At 34.7% G+C, this 16,734-nt stretch overlaps 1 protein-coding gene across 29 annotated transcripts in view; it reads left to right on the top strand.

The window, feature by feature from the left end:
* stxbp5l (syntaxin binding protein 5L) overlaps positions 1-16,734 on the top strand; it is a 235,801-nt gene that overhangs the window by 17,660 nt on the left and 201,407 nt on the right. For 28 of the 29 annotated variants that reach the window (XM_073912154.1, XM_021478738.3, XM_021478740.3 and 25 more), the window contains exon 2: positions 14,166-14,263. In XM_073912154.1, coding sequence (XP_073768255.1) covers positions 14,166-14,263 — 98 coding nt within the window. 29 annotated transcript variants of the gene reach the window in all.

Genomic DNA, 16,734 nt, shown 5'->3' with positions numbered 1-16,734 from the left:
GAAGAACAGCCGCGGTTACAGTCTATATGCGCATAATAAGCGGTTATCACAGGTAATCCATAATAGACACAGCGGAAAAAACTTGCACCTCAGACACGCTCGTGTCTGGATCCACAAGTTTCGCTTTAACAGCCAAGAGGAAATGAAAAGTTACCTTACAAACATGTCAGCGGGTCAAATGTCCAAAGGTATTGGCTTCACGAGGGAGAGCGGGAGGTTGCTGCTTGCATATAACGTGATTACATAATAAGAGTAGTTGAGAAAAGTAAATTACAGACTTAATTATAATTACGAAGACTTGTAATGCTTTATAGCATTTTTTTTGTAAACACATTTTTTTATGCAATATTTGCAGGATTAAAGAGGGAAAATAATATAACAGGAACATGATGATGGCTTGATCTGAATGCAAAAAGAATCATTGCTTTATTTGGTTGCATTTGGTTTCTATTGGCTCTTTGAAACAAAGACATGGTCAGTCTTAATTAAATAGTCAAATTATATTATTGTAAAAATTGTAAACCATAAAACTAAAATCACTTTGGTACTGAAACAACAGCTAAAAATAATAGAATACTTTTTTTAATCATTTAACAAAATTAACATAACTTTATGAGAAAATGAATACTAAATAAAACAAAAATGAAGTTTAATTTTAAGTCTTAAGTCTCATTCTTACTTCTGACAAAACTTTACTGACAAGCTTTAACTTGTATGGCTCATATTTTTGTGTGTTTGTAAATATTTATCTGTTTTGTAGAGTCTGCTTTCTAGTGTTTCCCGAAGATGGGTTGTGGTTGGAAGGGCATTCGCTTGGTAAAAAACATGTTAGATAAGTTGGCGGTTCATTCTGCTGTGGTGACCCCGGATTAATAAAGGGACTAAGCCGAAAATGAATGAATGAGCGTTTTCTAGTGTTTCTAGAGTTTCATTTTTTTAAATGAAAGCAAGTTACAGTAGACTTATTACAGTCCTGGTCCTGCTTGAGCATCCTGAGGTTAAGTGATTTGCTGAAGGGGGCAATCCACTGCACTGCACCTCTCCAGTCGCCAAATAGCACTTCTTTGAAAGAGCAAGCTCTGAAGCAATAAAACTATCCTCTGGGATCCCAGGGATTGAACCTAAGACCCCAGAATGAAACAACATGATGTCCTACACCCAGCCCTTATTTCTGTCTCTGACTGAAATGAACCAGCTGATTTCAGGTGCACATGAAGGTTGTTAAAATCAGTGGTTTACATTTAATTAGCCACTGCATAAGAATAAATAATTTTCTGAAGTTTGAGAGTAGTCACCAAGCATTTGAAAGACATGATTTATTTTTTTTAGTTTTAAGTGACTCATATTAGTTTTAGAGATATTTATGTTTACATTGATTCGTGTAAAGCAGATGGTCTAATTCAAAGCAACTTGCAATTAATACAACATAACTGATTTAGACTAAAGCGACAGTAAAATTACTAATTGCTAAATTTGTCCAAAAAAAAATTATTAAATAAAAATGCTACAAATTTTTATTTTATTTTATTTTATTTTATTTTATTTTATTTTATTTTATTTTATTTTATTTTATTTTATTTTATTTTATTTTATTTGCATCAGACTCTCTGACTCTAGACCTGCATTTATTTCTGTCAGACACAGATCCTAAGTTTCAAATTGAGGTTTGAATCCTAACAGGTTTTGCAGTGATCTTTACCTTTGTCTCAGGCTTTAAATGTTTAAAGTTACTCAAATGGTCAGTGTGTCAATGTTTCCTCTTATTTTGGAGGAATTAGAAGATGTATTTTGTGAGTGAGTCATATCAGAGAGTGCCAATATGGAAGCTTAACTTCCTGCATGTGCTGATAGTCTGTGGGATATTAAAGGGAAAGGCTTATCAGGGAACAGCAGTTTAAGCGTTTCCATCAGGCATCTCTGTTAGATTTGTTACATATTACCACAGTTTATCTGTGTAATCTGCATGCACTCATCCTGTTTAAAATGATGGAGTTTAGGAATAAGGCAGAGTTGATAAAGAGGCTGATATTGTGTGATAACAGAATGGATTCTAGTTTAAATTGTAATATGTTTTGACATTACATTACATCATTCAATCCATGGAGACTACACAGACTTGTAATTCATATAATAAAACATATTTGTCCCTTTTTCTTCTTTTTAATAGTCTTGTATTGTGTGTTGTTAGCATTTCTTTCACATTTCATCCCAATCCTCTATTACTAATTCCAGAATGTAATTTTAGAGCTTGTAACAGATGCTTGAGTGATTGATATGGAGAGAGACTAATGCAGCTATTAGAGAGAGGGGAATTGACTGATTAATTGTGCGTGAACCTGAAATAGACCTACAGATATATTTTTGCTAGTGTATTCTAAAAAGCAGCTCTCAGTCAGAAGTGTTTAGCAGCAGCGTTTTTAATGGCAAAGCTGTAAATTTAACTGATATAAGAACTGTGGTGTAACTACCTCTCTACTGAGAAATGTACAGTAGCTTTTGAATAGATAGTCACAGGTAATGCTGACAGCTATAGGAATGCACAGAATTTTCAATAATAGTCAGACAAAAATTGTTTTATTGGTTCTTTGTAACAAATACATAAAAAATAAGCAACAAAATATGCAACTTAACTCTCGCTAGTACTTAAATTTCACTCTTGCTCTTGTTGTTATAACGCCAGAATGCTTTCATTTTCCCATTGCTTTATCTGTGTATTTGTACTTTTTTCATTAAATTAATTATATAACGTAGTCTTTTTTTTTGTATTTACAAGAGCTGCTGAGTTCAATACTTGACTTCTTTTTGATTTATTATAATATTTTTTGCATATTTTTAGTTTTTATTCTTATTTAATTTATATTTAAGTTATTTTTTATTTTTTATTTAATTTAATAAATTTTTTATTTTATTTTATGATTTTTTAAAATATAATAACTTTTTTATTTAATTTAATTTTAAATTTATTATTATTATTTTGATAATTTTTTTATTTTCTTTTTTTATTTTATTTTATTTTTATATTTAATTTTATTTTTTATTTAATTTTACTTTTATTCATTTATTCTTTTCTTTTTCATTTCTTTTATTGTATTGCATTTTCTTTTCTTTTCTTATTTAATTTAAATTTTTATTTAAATTTAATTTTATATTATTTTATTATATTGCATGATTTTATTTAGTTAATTTATTTTATTATTATTTTTTTAATTTTCTTTAAACAGTCTAATATTAATACAATTTGTTATTCAAAAACATATTGAAAATAACTATTTTCCAATGAAACCCTGAATTTTCCATTTCAGCCCAAAATTTTCATTTCAGTGCATCCTAGGGGGTATGTGTGTCCACCAAAGTGTTTTTGCCCTCCAGAAAAGCTAGCTGAGCATTTTTTATTTTGTCAATGAAAGCAGCGTATTTTAAAACACCTGCAGCATAGCCAGGCACTGAGCATGCATTTTATGCTCAGTGCTGAGTGCTTTGTGCTTTTTAAAAGCTTTGACAGTTGGAGAAGCGATTGCTGCTGAGCGGTTTTGCGTGTACGTTTTTGTGCATGTGTGTGCATTTTACACAACAGAGAGAGATAGAGTGGTAGAAAGAGAGTATGGGCTTTCCCTAGATAAGTAAATGTAATTCCAGTGGGAAAACATGAAAATAGTTTGTCATTTATTTAGTCCGGTTGTTTGCTATATTTATTTGCTTGCTCAGTTGTAGGTTTGTGTTATTTTGCTGTTGTCAGCTGTAAAGACCTTTAAAAATAACAGAAGAAATAGGTGTAGTGATATGGAACAGTAATGCAGCCAGGAACTACCTTAGCTGAGCATTTCCCTGAAAATAACTGCACACCTTAAAACATTCATCAACCAATCAGAATTGATCACCGACAATCCCTATTGTGTATATTTTGAGGTAATATTTATACTTTCGCTATCCGTGGTAACTCATTTTACCTGAATAAGCACAAGGCCCTACAAATAACCACTACTTCACAGCCCTGACTCATTTCATCCTTAATATTTCATGCACTGACATGCACATATACAGTATGATATTGCATCCTATACCTCTATGTTTGTACATGAACTATATGTGTGTACAAAAGGCATCTGCTGTGTGTGGAACATGAATAGTTCCCTCAATACATTTTTAATACATGCTGCATTAGTAATGATTTGAACCGGCATTTATATAGACCGTCTTTTGCTTACATTGTGTCGTATTGCGTTGCAGCAACAGATCAATTCCTTCTCATGCAGTCTGTGTGTGAGAAATGGGTATTGTAAGAATGGAAACAATACATCCAGGAATATTTTGGACACTCCAGTACCTGTTATTTCTCTAAAAGGACAATGAGTGTTTGCATGCTTATGTGAGAGAGGGAGATCTGCAGTCTTATGCACAGAGCGGTGCATGGGAGCGCTGGATGTGTGCTCTATTTTTAGATTGGGGTCTAGACTCGCCCGCCCTTCCTTCAGAAAGAAGAGGCTGAGTGAATGAGCGAGCAAGAGAGTTCAATGTGCATGTGTGTGTGTGTTAGAATATTTGTAGCGAAAGAGTGGTTTGAAATGTAATTAGATAGAGAGAGATAGAGCGAGCGAGAGTCCCTTGCTCAGAGTCTGATGACATCAGGTCTCTTTACTGTACTCTACAGTATGGTTCTCTCTTCCTTTCTGAATTAAACACTATGAACCAGAAACCACCATTGGATGCAAGGCCAGAGATATAGAATAGGAAAGAAAGAGAGGGAAAAAGTGAAAAAAAAGGATCTTCTGGTCATGAAATATGGATGAGGCTTTAAAGATTGGGGCCAGTAGATGTATTTTTCATCCTCTCTGTACTATGTATATTTAATGGCAAATGACTCTCTTTGCAGCCCGTATGAGGTCTGTTTGCGCCCCTCCACCCTTTATGCACAGATACGGGGAGGTCCCAGGGGCTCCTCGTCTCCTTCCTGCCACAGGTCGAATCTCCCTGCTGGGACAGACAGGAGGTCAGCGCCCCCTTGTGTGGCAACCTCTTCTCCAGGCCGTGATTAAAGGCTGCAGAGCTGCCAAACCCAGACCACCCGCCCCTAACCCAGCTGCGGGAGATGGGCGTGTGTGTGTGGCTCATCATTGGAATATTCTGGGCTGTTTTCAGTCTTATGTCTGTGCACCGCATCTGTGTCATGCTGTCAGTTACCCCCGTCAATGACTTGAAGTCTACAGCGTGTAAATCCAGTGGTAGGGCTGGGCCATATTGCAAAAAAATTATCACGATATCATGTTTCAAATCATTCGATATCGATAATTATTGAATATTTTGTAACAATACATTGAGGAATATTAGGATTTTAAAAAATGTACCTACTTTATTTTAATTTACCAACATTACTAAGGCAAATAGTTTTAATAGTCAAAAACAAAAATATCTAAACAAAATATCTGATCTCGGGCGAGGCAGTGTCGCAGTAGGTAGTACTGTCGCCTCACAGCAAGAAGGTTGCTGGTTCGAACCTCGGCTCAGTTGGCGTTTCTGTGTGGAGTTGGCATGTTTTCCCTGCCTTTGCGTGGGTTTCCTTTGGGTGCTCCGGTTTCCCCCACAGTCCAAAGACATGCGGTACAGGTGAACTGGGTAGGCTAAATTGTCCGTAGTGTATGAGTGTGTGTGTGAATGTGTGTGTGTGGATGTTTCCCAGAGATGGGTTGCGGCTGGAAGGGCTTCCGCTGCATAAAAAAACCTTGCTGGATAAGTTGCCGGTTCATTCCGCTGTGGCGACCCCGGATTAATAAATGGACTAAGCCGACAAGAAAATGAATGAATTAAATATCTCTTCATAATAAAATAAACATAAGTGTTAAAGAGACTCAAACTTGATCAATAAAATGTTACAAAGTGTGTCTTTTTCTGGATTGCTTTTGAAAACTGTGGGTTGGGTTTAGGGAAGTGCATGGGTGCGTTAACCCCAATTCAGTCATAAGCGTCAATCTTTGGAATCTTAAAACTGAAGTAATGAGCTTTTCATTAATGTATAGTTTTTTGGAATAGGACAATATTCAGCCAAGATAGGACTCTGAAAGTATAAAATCCAAGAAAATGTTTAAAGCTGCCCAAATTAAGTTATCAGCAATGCATTTTAGCAATTTTAGCCAACCTCAAGTAAAGAAAAATGTGTATCAAATGTCCTTTGTGCCGACTGCCATTGAAATTTTAAATATTGGGTCCTAAATATGAATAGAGTTTGAAATAGAGGTTTTTTTATATATATATGATGACTTTGAATGTATTTGTGTTGCCTGTTTTTTTCTGTGATGTGTGTAATGTGAACGCTGATTTGTTTGTGTGGTGGAGCCAAAGATAAAGTTCCACTTGTGGACAATAAAGACAAGTAAAGAAAAATATTACTAAACAAAGTCTGAGATATATTTAAGCCATGACATTTTCAAAATATCTTCACGAAACGTGATCTTAACTTAATGTATTCCAATGATTTTTGGTATTAAAGAAAAATCTATCATTTTGAACTGCAAGGTATTTTTGGCTAATGTTTGATTGATCTGTATATTCTGTATTTTGTTAACCCTGGAACAATTAATTAGGAAAATCAATCGCAATAAACACTGAAATTGATAATTAATTAATCATGAGAAGCGTTTGTCTCTATGCATAACTTTGATTGATGATTTTAGTGAGCCTTAAAGACTTCAGTTTAAACTCCATACATATGGTTTTCTGAGCACACAGGCATGAAGGAGATCAAGTCAGACAGCAGGTCATGGAGGAATTAATCATTTTTATCAACTGTCAAACACAGACAAAAAAGAAAAAGAAAAAGAAAAACAGAACCTCATTGGAAATACGTGCTTCATTTACATATTTGTGAAATACCTAATATGTATTTCAACCAGCCTGATCTCACTAGTAAATGTAACTATTTAACATTTTTGTCAGTTTAGTGGCTAATTTATATGAGTTTGTACGAGTTTAGTTGTGTGTATTTATATATTTTAAAAAAGAGGCGTGGCTGTCATTGGGGGATGAGCAAATTATTCCAAATTGTACAAATAAGATTGTACAAATTGATATCAATATTTTTAAAAAGTAACAAATTGCCGTGAGATTATGTTGATTTTAGTATAAGTTAGACTGCAGTTTCTAGGTAAAATTTTATTATTGACAAATACTACCAGTTGGCATTTCTGTGTGAAGTTCATGTGCATATTCTCTTCATGTTTGTGCAGGTTTCCTCCGAGTTCTCCGATTTTCCCCAAAGACATGCAGTATAGATTAATTGTACAATCTAAATTGGTACATGAGTGTGTATGTGAATTGAATGTGAGATTGCGTGGGTTTCCCATCACGTTGCTGATTTGTGGCTGGAAGGGCATCCGCTGAATTAAAGATATGTCAGAGTAGTTGGTGATTCATTCTGCTGTGGCAACCCCTGATATGTCAGGGACTAAGCTTAAATAAAATTAATGTATTTTTACCTTTTATATTTATTCTACACATAATGTAAACACTAATACTTCCACTATTTTTATTTGAATAGCCTTAAAACTGCACATTGATTTAAGAACAAGACATGGTAGAGAATGTAGAAAAATGTCAACATTAGATTTCATATCATGTCAGATTATTTTTATCAGATTTTTTTTTTTTTTTTTTGTGAGAGTAATTAATAACTGGATTATTAATTCTTGTTTGAACTATCCATTTCCCCAGGGATAAGTTGCAGCTGGAATCGCATCCACTGTGTAAAACAAATGCTGAATAAATTAGCGGTTCATTCTGCTGTGGCGAACCCAGATTAGTAAAGCGACTAAGCCGAAAAGAAAATGAATAAATGAATGAATGAATGAACTACCCTTTAAGGCATTTAAACGTTACAGTTATTGCATATGATCATAACAGTGTTTGTTATGAGTTTATTCACCATAAACTTGTTTCCCTGTTGTTTATATACAGTGAGTTGACTGAATTGAAATGATTCAGCTTGGCGATTGATAGCATTCCATGGATGCAATATTTTATAGTTCTTGTGAACTCTGCTTTTCTTTATTACCATGAGCTGATGCAGAAATCCCATAAACACACTGCCACTTACAGCAGTTCATATCGAAACATTTACTGAGAGCGAAACGTCATAAAGCTACTGGGTCTTGCCAATCATGATTACATCCATTACTAACAGAAGTTTAAAGAAGACCAGCAGCATTTGTGGAAGTATTCCATTCGTTTCTGCATTATCTGACAAACTGTAAGACCCAGAGATGCAGGCAGATGTGTGCAAGATGTAGAAGCTGGAATAACCTGAATGAATGACTTGGAGAAATGGAGGGCGGTGGGAGGTTCATTTCCGGTTCGCTCCACTGTTGGCACAAAAGCATGCTATGACACGTTCAGACACACAACATATGTGGCCCTGACCTGATTCACAGTATTAACACACAACTTTTTATCAGGGTTGTGACAGCTAGATATGTGGTGTCTGCGAGTGTGAATGAACAAGACTGTGTTGTTATATTTGAATGTTTGCAGTGGAAGGAAGCTGAATCATGAGTAAGAGTCTTATTTTATTGAGTCTTATTTTCCAGCAAATCCGCCTTCATTAGATCTTTTATACAGTTAATATTAAAATCAAAACAACTCCTAAAAATGTTTACACATTCAAATAATAAATAATAATAAGAGTGATTACAAAGCTGAATTTTCAGTCACAATTTCTCAGTCTTCTGTGCTTCATGATGCATTTGCGCCCGCAGAATTGCCACTCACTGGATATTTTCTTTTTAAACTCTAGAGATGGTTGTGCTTGAAAATCCCAGTAGATCAGCAATTTCTGAAATACTCAGATCAGCCCGTCTGGCACCAACAACCATGCCGCATTCTGAGTAACTTAAATCACCTTTCTTCCCTATTCTGATGCTTGGTTTTAACTTCAGCAGATTGCCTTGACTATGTCTACATGCCTTAATACATTCAGTAGCTGCCATGTGATTGGCTGATTAGAAATTTGCAGTAACGAGCAGTTCGACAGGTGTACCTAATAAAGTGGCCAGTGAGTATATTTTAAAGAAAAAGCTGAAAACCTGTAACCATTGACTTCCATAGTAGGAAAAAATAAATACCATTGAAGTCAATGGTTACAGCTTTTCCATAATTATCAAAATATTTTATTCTGTGTTCAACAAGACAGAAATATGTGAACTATCCCTTCTAGACATTTTAAGATATAATTTTATATGTATTCTTTAATAAATGAAACATCATCTTAAGTTCAGAATCATCTATTTATAGGTGTATTCCTCTATGTAACATTTAAAAATTTGAATTTGTCATTTGAATGCAGTTCTGGCCTAAATAATTCATTCAGATTTTAATAAAACAAAATGGTTTGCTTCATGCAAACACTTTACAGTTTATCTAAAATGAATACTCTCTTATTTACTCACCTTTGTGTCAGTCCTAACCTGCATGACATTGTTTAGCCTGTGAGGAATCCTTGTTTTTATCAATACACTGCAAGTCACTGGGTTACAGTGTTTCTTTAATTAACTTCTTCTGTGCTCAACAGTAAGTCATGACAGTGAACTCAGGGATGAACTGTGCCTTTAAGAGTGCAAGAACAGCATGGAGTAGTAGAAGCAGGGTGGAGAAATTGAAAAGCTAAACGGTGGAGACAACAGCCCATATCGGTATAAGAGAGAGAGAGCGCAAGAAAAGAGAAACCGAGAGATGAAGAGGCAATGGGAGGAGGACGCTTAAATAGTCTGCAATAAAGCAGAGCACTGAATGAAAATCTATACGCCGAGGCATTCATTAGCACTCGTTTGATTAATAGAGAAGATAAGGCGACACTAACACACACACGCACACACACTGAAAGACAGCACAGCCACACCCATACAGACGCAGACCAATGAGCCCAAATGTCTGCAAAAACAGACAATGAAGCTGCATTCACAGTCAGACAGGACAGAGCTTTTCCACACAGCTCTATTGCTGCTGAATAACTACAGACGGAACATCGCATTCACTCTATACCATCTCTCTCTCTGCCTTTCGCCTGCTTTGTGATCACTCCATCCTGCTCATTCATCCAGTACTTGCTTGCATCAGTCCAGAGCCATGCGGATGAATTATTGATGATCGTACCTTCATAAAGGAGCCAAACAAATGGGGGAAGTGAGTGAGGGAGAACGAGTGAGCCAAAGACGACTTTACAGTCCAACAACAAATTAGTTTACACTCTTTCTTTGTTTCCAAAAATCAGGAAGGACTCAACCCTAATCCAAAGAGCTGTTCCTAAAATAAGTGTTTTATTTTTATATATATTTATTTTTGGACGGTGCGAGAGTTTACGTCACTGCTCTGGAGCCGCATGTGTGATGGATTTCAGCACCATCTGTGGCGGACAGCGACGCGCCAGAGCACTAGCTCAGACCCGCAGGCTGAGCACCGATAGCTCTGGACAGCACCTGCTCTTACATGCTGGACACTTTCTGTACAGTTCAGCCACCAAATGAAACACACCCAGGGCTGCATGATTTGAACCTGGCCTCTGACCAGCTCTGTTGATTACAGTGATTGCAGAGAGTTTGCTGCAAGAGCAACAAGGTGAATGCTCATTTTGTGAAATGGCACATAAGTGACTCGCTAGTGAGAAGCTTTAGGAACTTTGAAGGACTTAGATTGGTTTGTTGGCTGTTTAGAAGTGTGAAGTGATGCCAGCTGCAGCAAATATGTGGAGTAGAAAGATATATTTGGCAGTCAATATATGGAATAGTGGCTTGCGTACTGAAAACATTTGTACGCCTAAATGTTAACTGCACTTTAATGCAAATGACATACAACAGCCTATAAGACACATAACTTGTAAAATAATTTCCTAACTATTTCCAAACTATTTTCTAACTATTTGTTCCTAACTATTTGCCAACGCACGCCTCCCACCAGTGCCGATATACAGCCATATCGCACTGCTACTCGTGTGATATTGCTCATATGTATATACACTGTTAGACCTTACCGGGCTTTTTTTACGGTAGAATACTGGCAACACTGTTTATTAATTAATTTATTTTTTATATATACTCAATCTACTCTGTCTTCATTTTGAGTATTGTACTGAATCAGATTTTTAGCCAGTCTTGGGTTGCAGCTGTAAAACATATGCTGGATAAGTTGACGGTTCATTTAGCTGTGGTGACCCCGGATGACTAAAGGGACTAAGCTGAAGGAAAATGAACAAATAAATGAATGAATCAGATTTGGATGTGGTCTTTGACAAAACCCCAATAAAATGTATCCTCACCCACATTTCAAAATCCTAAAAAATGCATGAAGGAAAATAATATACATGTTGTGTTTGTAAAAAAAAGATTCAGTTGGATGTTCAGATTAAAATGAAAACATTGTAAAAATGATCAAAATCTCTTTTATTTTTGGCAACATTTTTTTTTTCAATTACATTTCGTGTTCAATATTACTTGACTGACAATAATTTCTCGTCAGTTATATTGTTGATTAATGCTGGGCGCAGGTGTATTTGCAGGAACAGATGTGACTGATGTGAACTCAAGAAGAGTTACTGTGTTACTGTGTCGCTGCTGTGTCCTTGAGAAAAGCACTTAACCCAATGATGCTCCACAGGGGCTGCCTTTACTGTTAGCTGTCTGCTAATGGCAGATAACAGCGCCTTGACTTTGATTTGTGCAAGGGTGTAATGTATAAGTTATTTTAGAGGTTAAAAGCCACGTGACTTACAGAATAAAGCTCTGGACTCTGGTTGAAGGTTATTTTATTTTATTTTATTTAACTTTATTTTATTTTATTTTATTTTACTTTATTTTATTAATTTTTAAATTATTTTTATTATTATGTTTTATTGTTTATTTTATTTTTTTATTGTTTAAATATTGTTTATTCTTTCTTTCTTTCTTTCTTTCTTTCTTTCTTTCTTTCTTTCTTTCTTTCTTTCTTTCTTTCTTTCTTTCTTTCTCTATATAGATGCTTTTGGAGTACCTACAACTAAATACTTTGCATTTGGAATTGAAAGCAGTGTTTTTTTTTATATAATTGTTTTAAAATATATTTTCTATGTTTTAGAATTTCTTTAATCATTAAACTAATATGCTACTTTGGGAATATTTGCAATAAACTACATTAAAATGTAAAGCAGTGCTTTGAACACGTGTATGGACTTGAGTAGCAAAAGCAGAACAGAAGTTAGTAATCTTGCTGTGCCACATCTGGTTGGTGTCTGTGCGAAGGATACGCTTGATTTGATCAGTTTTGTGGCTGGTTTGGGTGGTAGTTTCAGATTTGTCCTTGCGTATGATGGATGGTCATGAAGGGTGTGTTGACAGAGGGGTGACCTTCAGCTGAGATGAAGAAAGACTTGATGATGTTCAGCTTGAGTGGTCAGCGAGGTGCTAGAAAACCATGCTGAGATCTTCTCTGTGGCCTGGAGTTGTGGAGGAGGAAATGAGTAGAAAGTGGAGTGTTGTCTGCATAACAGCAGCAGCAGCATAAAGTGGCATGCAATTCAGTGGCTTAATCAAGTGATCTAGTGCAATCATCATTGATGATATGTGATTATGTGGTTGAAAGGTACCAGGGTTCAAATGTCAAGTGATTTCTCTTTTCACTAAACTAAGTAGCAGGGCATAATCTGGATACTTTGGGACTTGAGTGATTTACTCTTAAGACAAAATCACATTCAGGTCAAAATCTTAAAATGGATTACTTGGAGATCTGCTTGAAAAAAGTAAAAACTTCTAAATCACATTAAAAATGTTTCTTAATTGTTAGAAATAATATCTTATTTGTAAATACTATTGTATATTAATTTAATTGTGACTAGTAAGTTATGCTTGTTATGTTTTTAAATTTTAAGCTTTATCATATTCACCTTATGAGTTCATTGAACTTATATTATGTTAAACTGACTTAAAACAACTTGCATAATGTATAAAATTAAGTTAAAATATGATTAACTTAGTTTAATAAGTAACAATGACCTAAAACATATGCCGTCAGAACTAATTGATCATGTATTTTTTATAGTGTACTAGTAACATATTTAGTTATATTTAATCATTGACTTTTTATTATCTCTTTAATTTTGACTAGTATGTCTCCCAAATGTGACTAGAAGTCATTCATTACTTATTTTAGATACTAGTACATATTACTAGATACTACTACGTCATTGTTAGATACTGGTATTTATTTCATATTTAAAAACTATTAAGTAGTTAAAATAGATTTGGTTTTGAGTAGAGCGTAATAGACGCTAATTTAAAACAGATATTAGTTCCTATTTTACAACCAGAATTGCATCAAAACATCAAAAAATTGCATCAGAATTGAGTTGTGTATTATCTTCTATAATCTTGCATACAATATAAATAATTGATTGATAGTTTTGCACTCAATTTGATGGTTGTCTTTTGTTTAAATTACTGGTTCATAGGCTTAACAAAAATGTGTTTTTGTTTATTATTTTAAGTACTGCAATCAAGCATGAACAAATCTTATGCAATATGGAAAATTAATGCAGCAATATTACAGTTTTGTTCATTTTCATATTTCAATTGTGACAGCTATACTAGAATTAGAGGCTTTTTTGTGCTTCTTGATCATTTTTTTTTTCATTTTCTCCTTATTTGTAATTTCCACCAAATTATTATAGTGATAAAGATGATTTATGCACCAAATCATCAATAAAGAATGATTTCTGAAAGATTATGTAACACTGAAGTCTGGTTAAACTAATCTTTGTTCTATATACATAAATGACATATTATCATTTTGATTTTACTGTATTTTATTACATTATTCTTAATTTATTTTATAAAATAAATGCATCCCCGGTGAATACGACTGTTAAAAACATCAAAAAATCTTTCCAACCCCAAATATCTGAAAAATAACGTTGCCAAACCAAGAGAAATTTGGCCTATGTAGAAGAAGAGTCGGAAGCGTGTGTCTGCACAGTAAATCTCAGCAGTATTGTCAGATGTGAGCTGCTCTCAGGAGATTGGCAGGTTGCGCAGGCAGGCCGTAGGCTGTCACTATTGTATGAAAATGAATGACTGAAGTTTCCTACAGTACTTTGTTGTTGATGCGGCGCACCATATTTTCTCTTTTTTCATGATTTCCCTGTTTTCTTCTCTCTGCAGACGGTGCGTCATGGATTCCCCTATCAGCCCACAGCTCTGGCATTTGACCCGGTACAGAAGATCCTTGCCATCGGCTCTCGTTCTGGAGGAATACGAATGTATCCTTTTCTCTCTTTTCCTCAGTGATCCAGTGCTGTTTCCTCCACAGCGTAATTTCAAGATTTCAGGGGGACTTTTGGGCATTGGGATGGCTACTGTCAGAGGTAAGGTATAATGCTGTCATGTTTCCTGACTTTAAAGACCTCCCTGTGGCATAGAGGGGTGTAAGACCGTTTGACTGAGTCCCAAAGGAATCTCCTCACAGTGTTGCCAATGCATTAATACTGAGAATGACTGACAGGAAAAAAGAGAGAGACAGACAGAGAGAGTGAGACACCATCTTCCAACATAGTTGGATAAATAATGGATAAACATGAGTATTGGGCACTAACAGAAACCCATATTAGCTTTAGCTTAGCAGTGTTTTTGTCTGAAATTTCTTTGGCAGCATTATTGAACAGTCTCGAGCTGAATCTGTGCCTGCAAAACTCCACAGAAAATTAATTATTGAATCAAATCAGTGTTCTTGCCTTACCAGAAAGCTCACTGATGTCTATATATATAGTGCTCAGCATAAATGAGTACACCTCTTAAACATCTTTCTTTTAGATTTAGTTTTTCTATAAGATGATTTACAATAATAAAGTATATTGGTGCATATGCATTAGATTAGTCAGTACCAAAACTAAAACTGGAACTGATGTATGTAAAATTAAATAAAAATTAGATCACAGTCCAAAGAACAGTACACTCAAATTAATGTGTTGGGGAAAAATATTTAATAAAAGTTTAAAAAACACCAAAAAAGTGAAGTTTATTTATAAGCTAATTTCGAGAGAGGATTGCTTGAGGCTGATCCCGCATTATCCAATTTATGAATTGCCAATCAGACGATTTCTAACCCACTATAAATACCTAAGTTCCATATAACAGACATCTTAGATCTTACGTGCTCAGGGCTCTCTCCCGGGACAGCATGCCAAACAAGCTTTATAATCAATCATCAGCTAAGTGTGAACTCTTGAAACACAAATCAACAGAAACATAAAAGAATATCAAATTTTGTTTGTTTAAATGCATTATTTTTTTCTATTTCTAAAGATGTTAAGTGACCAAAACATTTTTATTTTATTGCATTTAGCTATTTAATAAAACATTAATAAACTGATTTGTATAAATGCACCAAAAATTATTTTTTATATTTGCTGAGAAATGCATATAAATATTCATTTTCAAAAGGGGATGTGCTTATTTATGCTATATAATAGATAGTTTGGTAATTTGTTTTGAATAGTGATAATAAACCTATTTAACATATCTTTATTCCTTTTATTCATTATTTATTTCAATATATAAATCCATTCCAAACAATTCTCTAGGTTTTCCTTAAAAATCACCTTCCAATATATTTAAGGTCAGCTAATTTCACTTGGGTCTTATCAGCCAATATCAGAATGAATGCCAGTATAGATGTAATGAACATAAACTGACAGAAGTGAGACATTTCAAAATTTGGATCATTTTGAAGAGAGAATCTGTGATTTGATTTTTGGCGTGTGTAATTTATTTCCTCAGCCGCATGAATAAATTAATCACGTTCCTTTAACCCGATGCCAGCACTTGTGCAGCTCAGATGTTTGGAGTGTTTTATGATTAGGAAACATCGGCTGAAAAAATGTTTTTTGGTTTGTCCTCAATATTCCTGCTGTTTATTTGGTTAATCGTAAGAGGATTCCTTGCAGTTTTGAGAAAATAAATTGTGTGCAGAGAATCATGCATTGCAAGAAGTAGAGAGAAGAAATGCCTAGAAATCATGTGCCAGACAGATGAAGCGATAAAAGGAGGAAGGAGAAAAGAGAGATAGTGAGCCATTTTTGCATCACAGTGAATTAGCTTTGTGCTAATTATGGAGCTGTCATTACTGTAGATAACTATGGACTGTGTTACTTAACTGTAAAAGCATGACTCGACCTGTCTCTCTCCCAGTCTGTCTATCCTATTCAGAGCTTATTCTGAGTTTTTGCTCCACATTTTTTTTCTTTCTGTCCATCATTGTACCACATGACATTAAAAGAAGCAGCTTTGACTCTGTTTGGAGTCATCTCTGTCAGCTGATTGTTTTCAGTGGTCTATTATAAAAGAAGAAGCAGTTTAACAAGTAACAGGATTGCAGCTATACATTTTAGTACTTAGTTCTGTGGTTAAGCAGTTTCATCACAACTTTGCAATAATTTTGCCCTACTATTTGATCTTCAATGATATTTAGACTTCATTATTTATTTATTTTAGAGGAAACCCACGTGAACACGACTCGAACCTTCTTTCTCTGAGGCCACAGTACTAAGCCACCGTGTCGGTTTCATCAGTAATCTTTAATGTGAATCAGTTAATGGTAATCTTTTAAAACTCCAATGATTTGACAACACTGTTAACACTTTTAAAGAGGTTTTATGATGCTATTTTGCTTTTGTGGATGTACTAGGATGTGTTAACTTGCTTTAAACATCCCATGAAGTGTTTTGAAATCTGA

Source organism: Danio rerio, chromosome 9, assembly GCF_049306965.1.
Source record: "Danio rerio strain Tuebingen ecotype United States chromosome 9, GRCz12tu, whole genome shotgun sequence".
NCBI classification, from domain to species: domain Eukaryota; kingdom Metazoa; phylum Chordata; class Actinopteri; order Cypriniformes; family Danionidae; genus Danio; species Danio rerio.
Note: the sequence above shows the minus strand (reverse complement) of the source record. Positions and strands in the feature narration are given on the sequence as shown.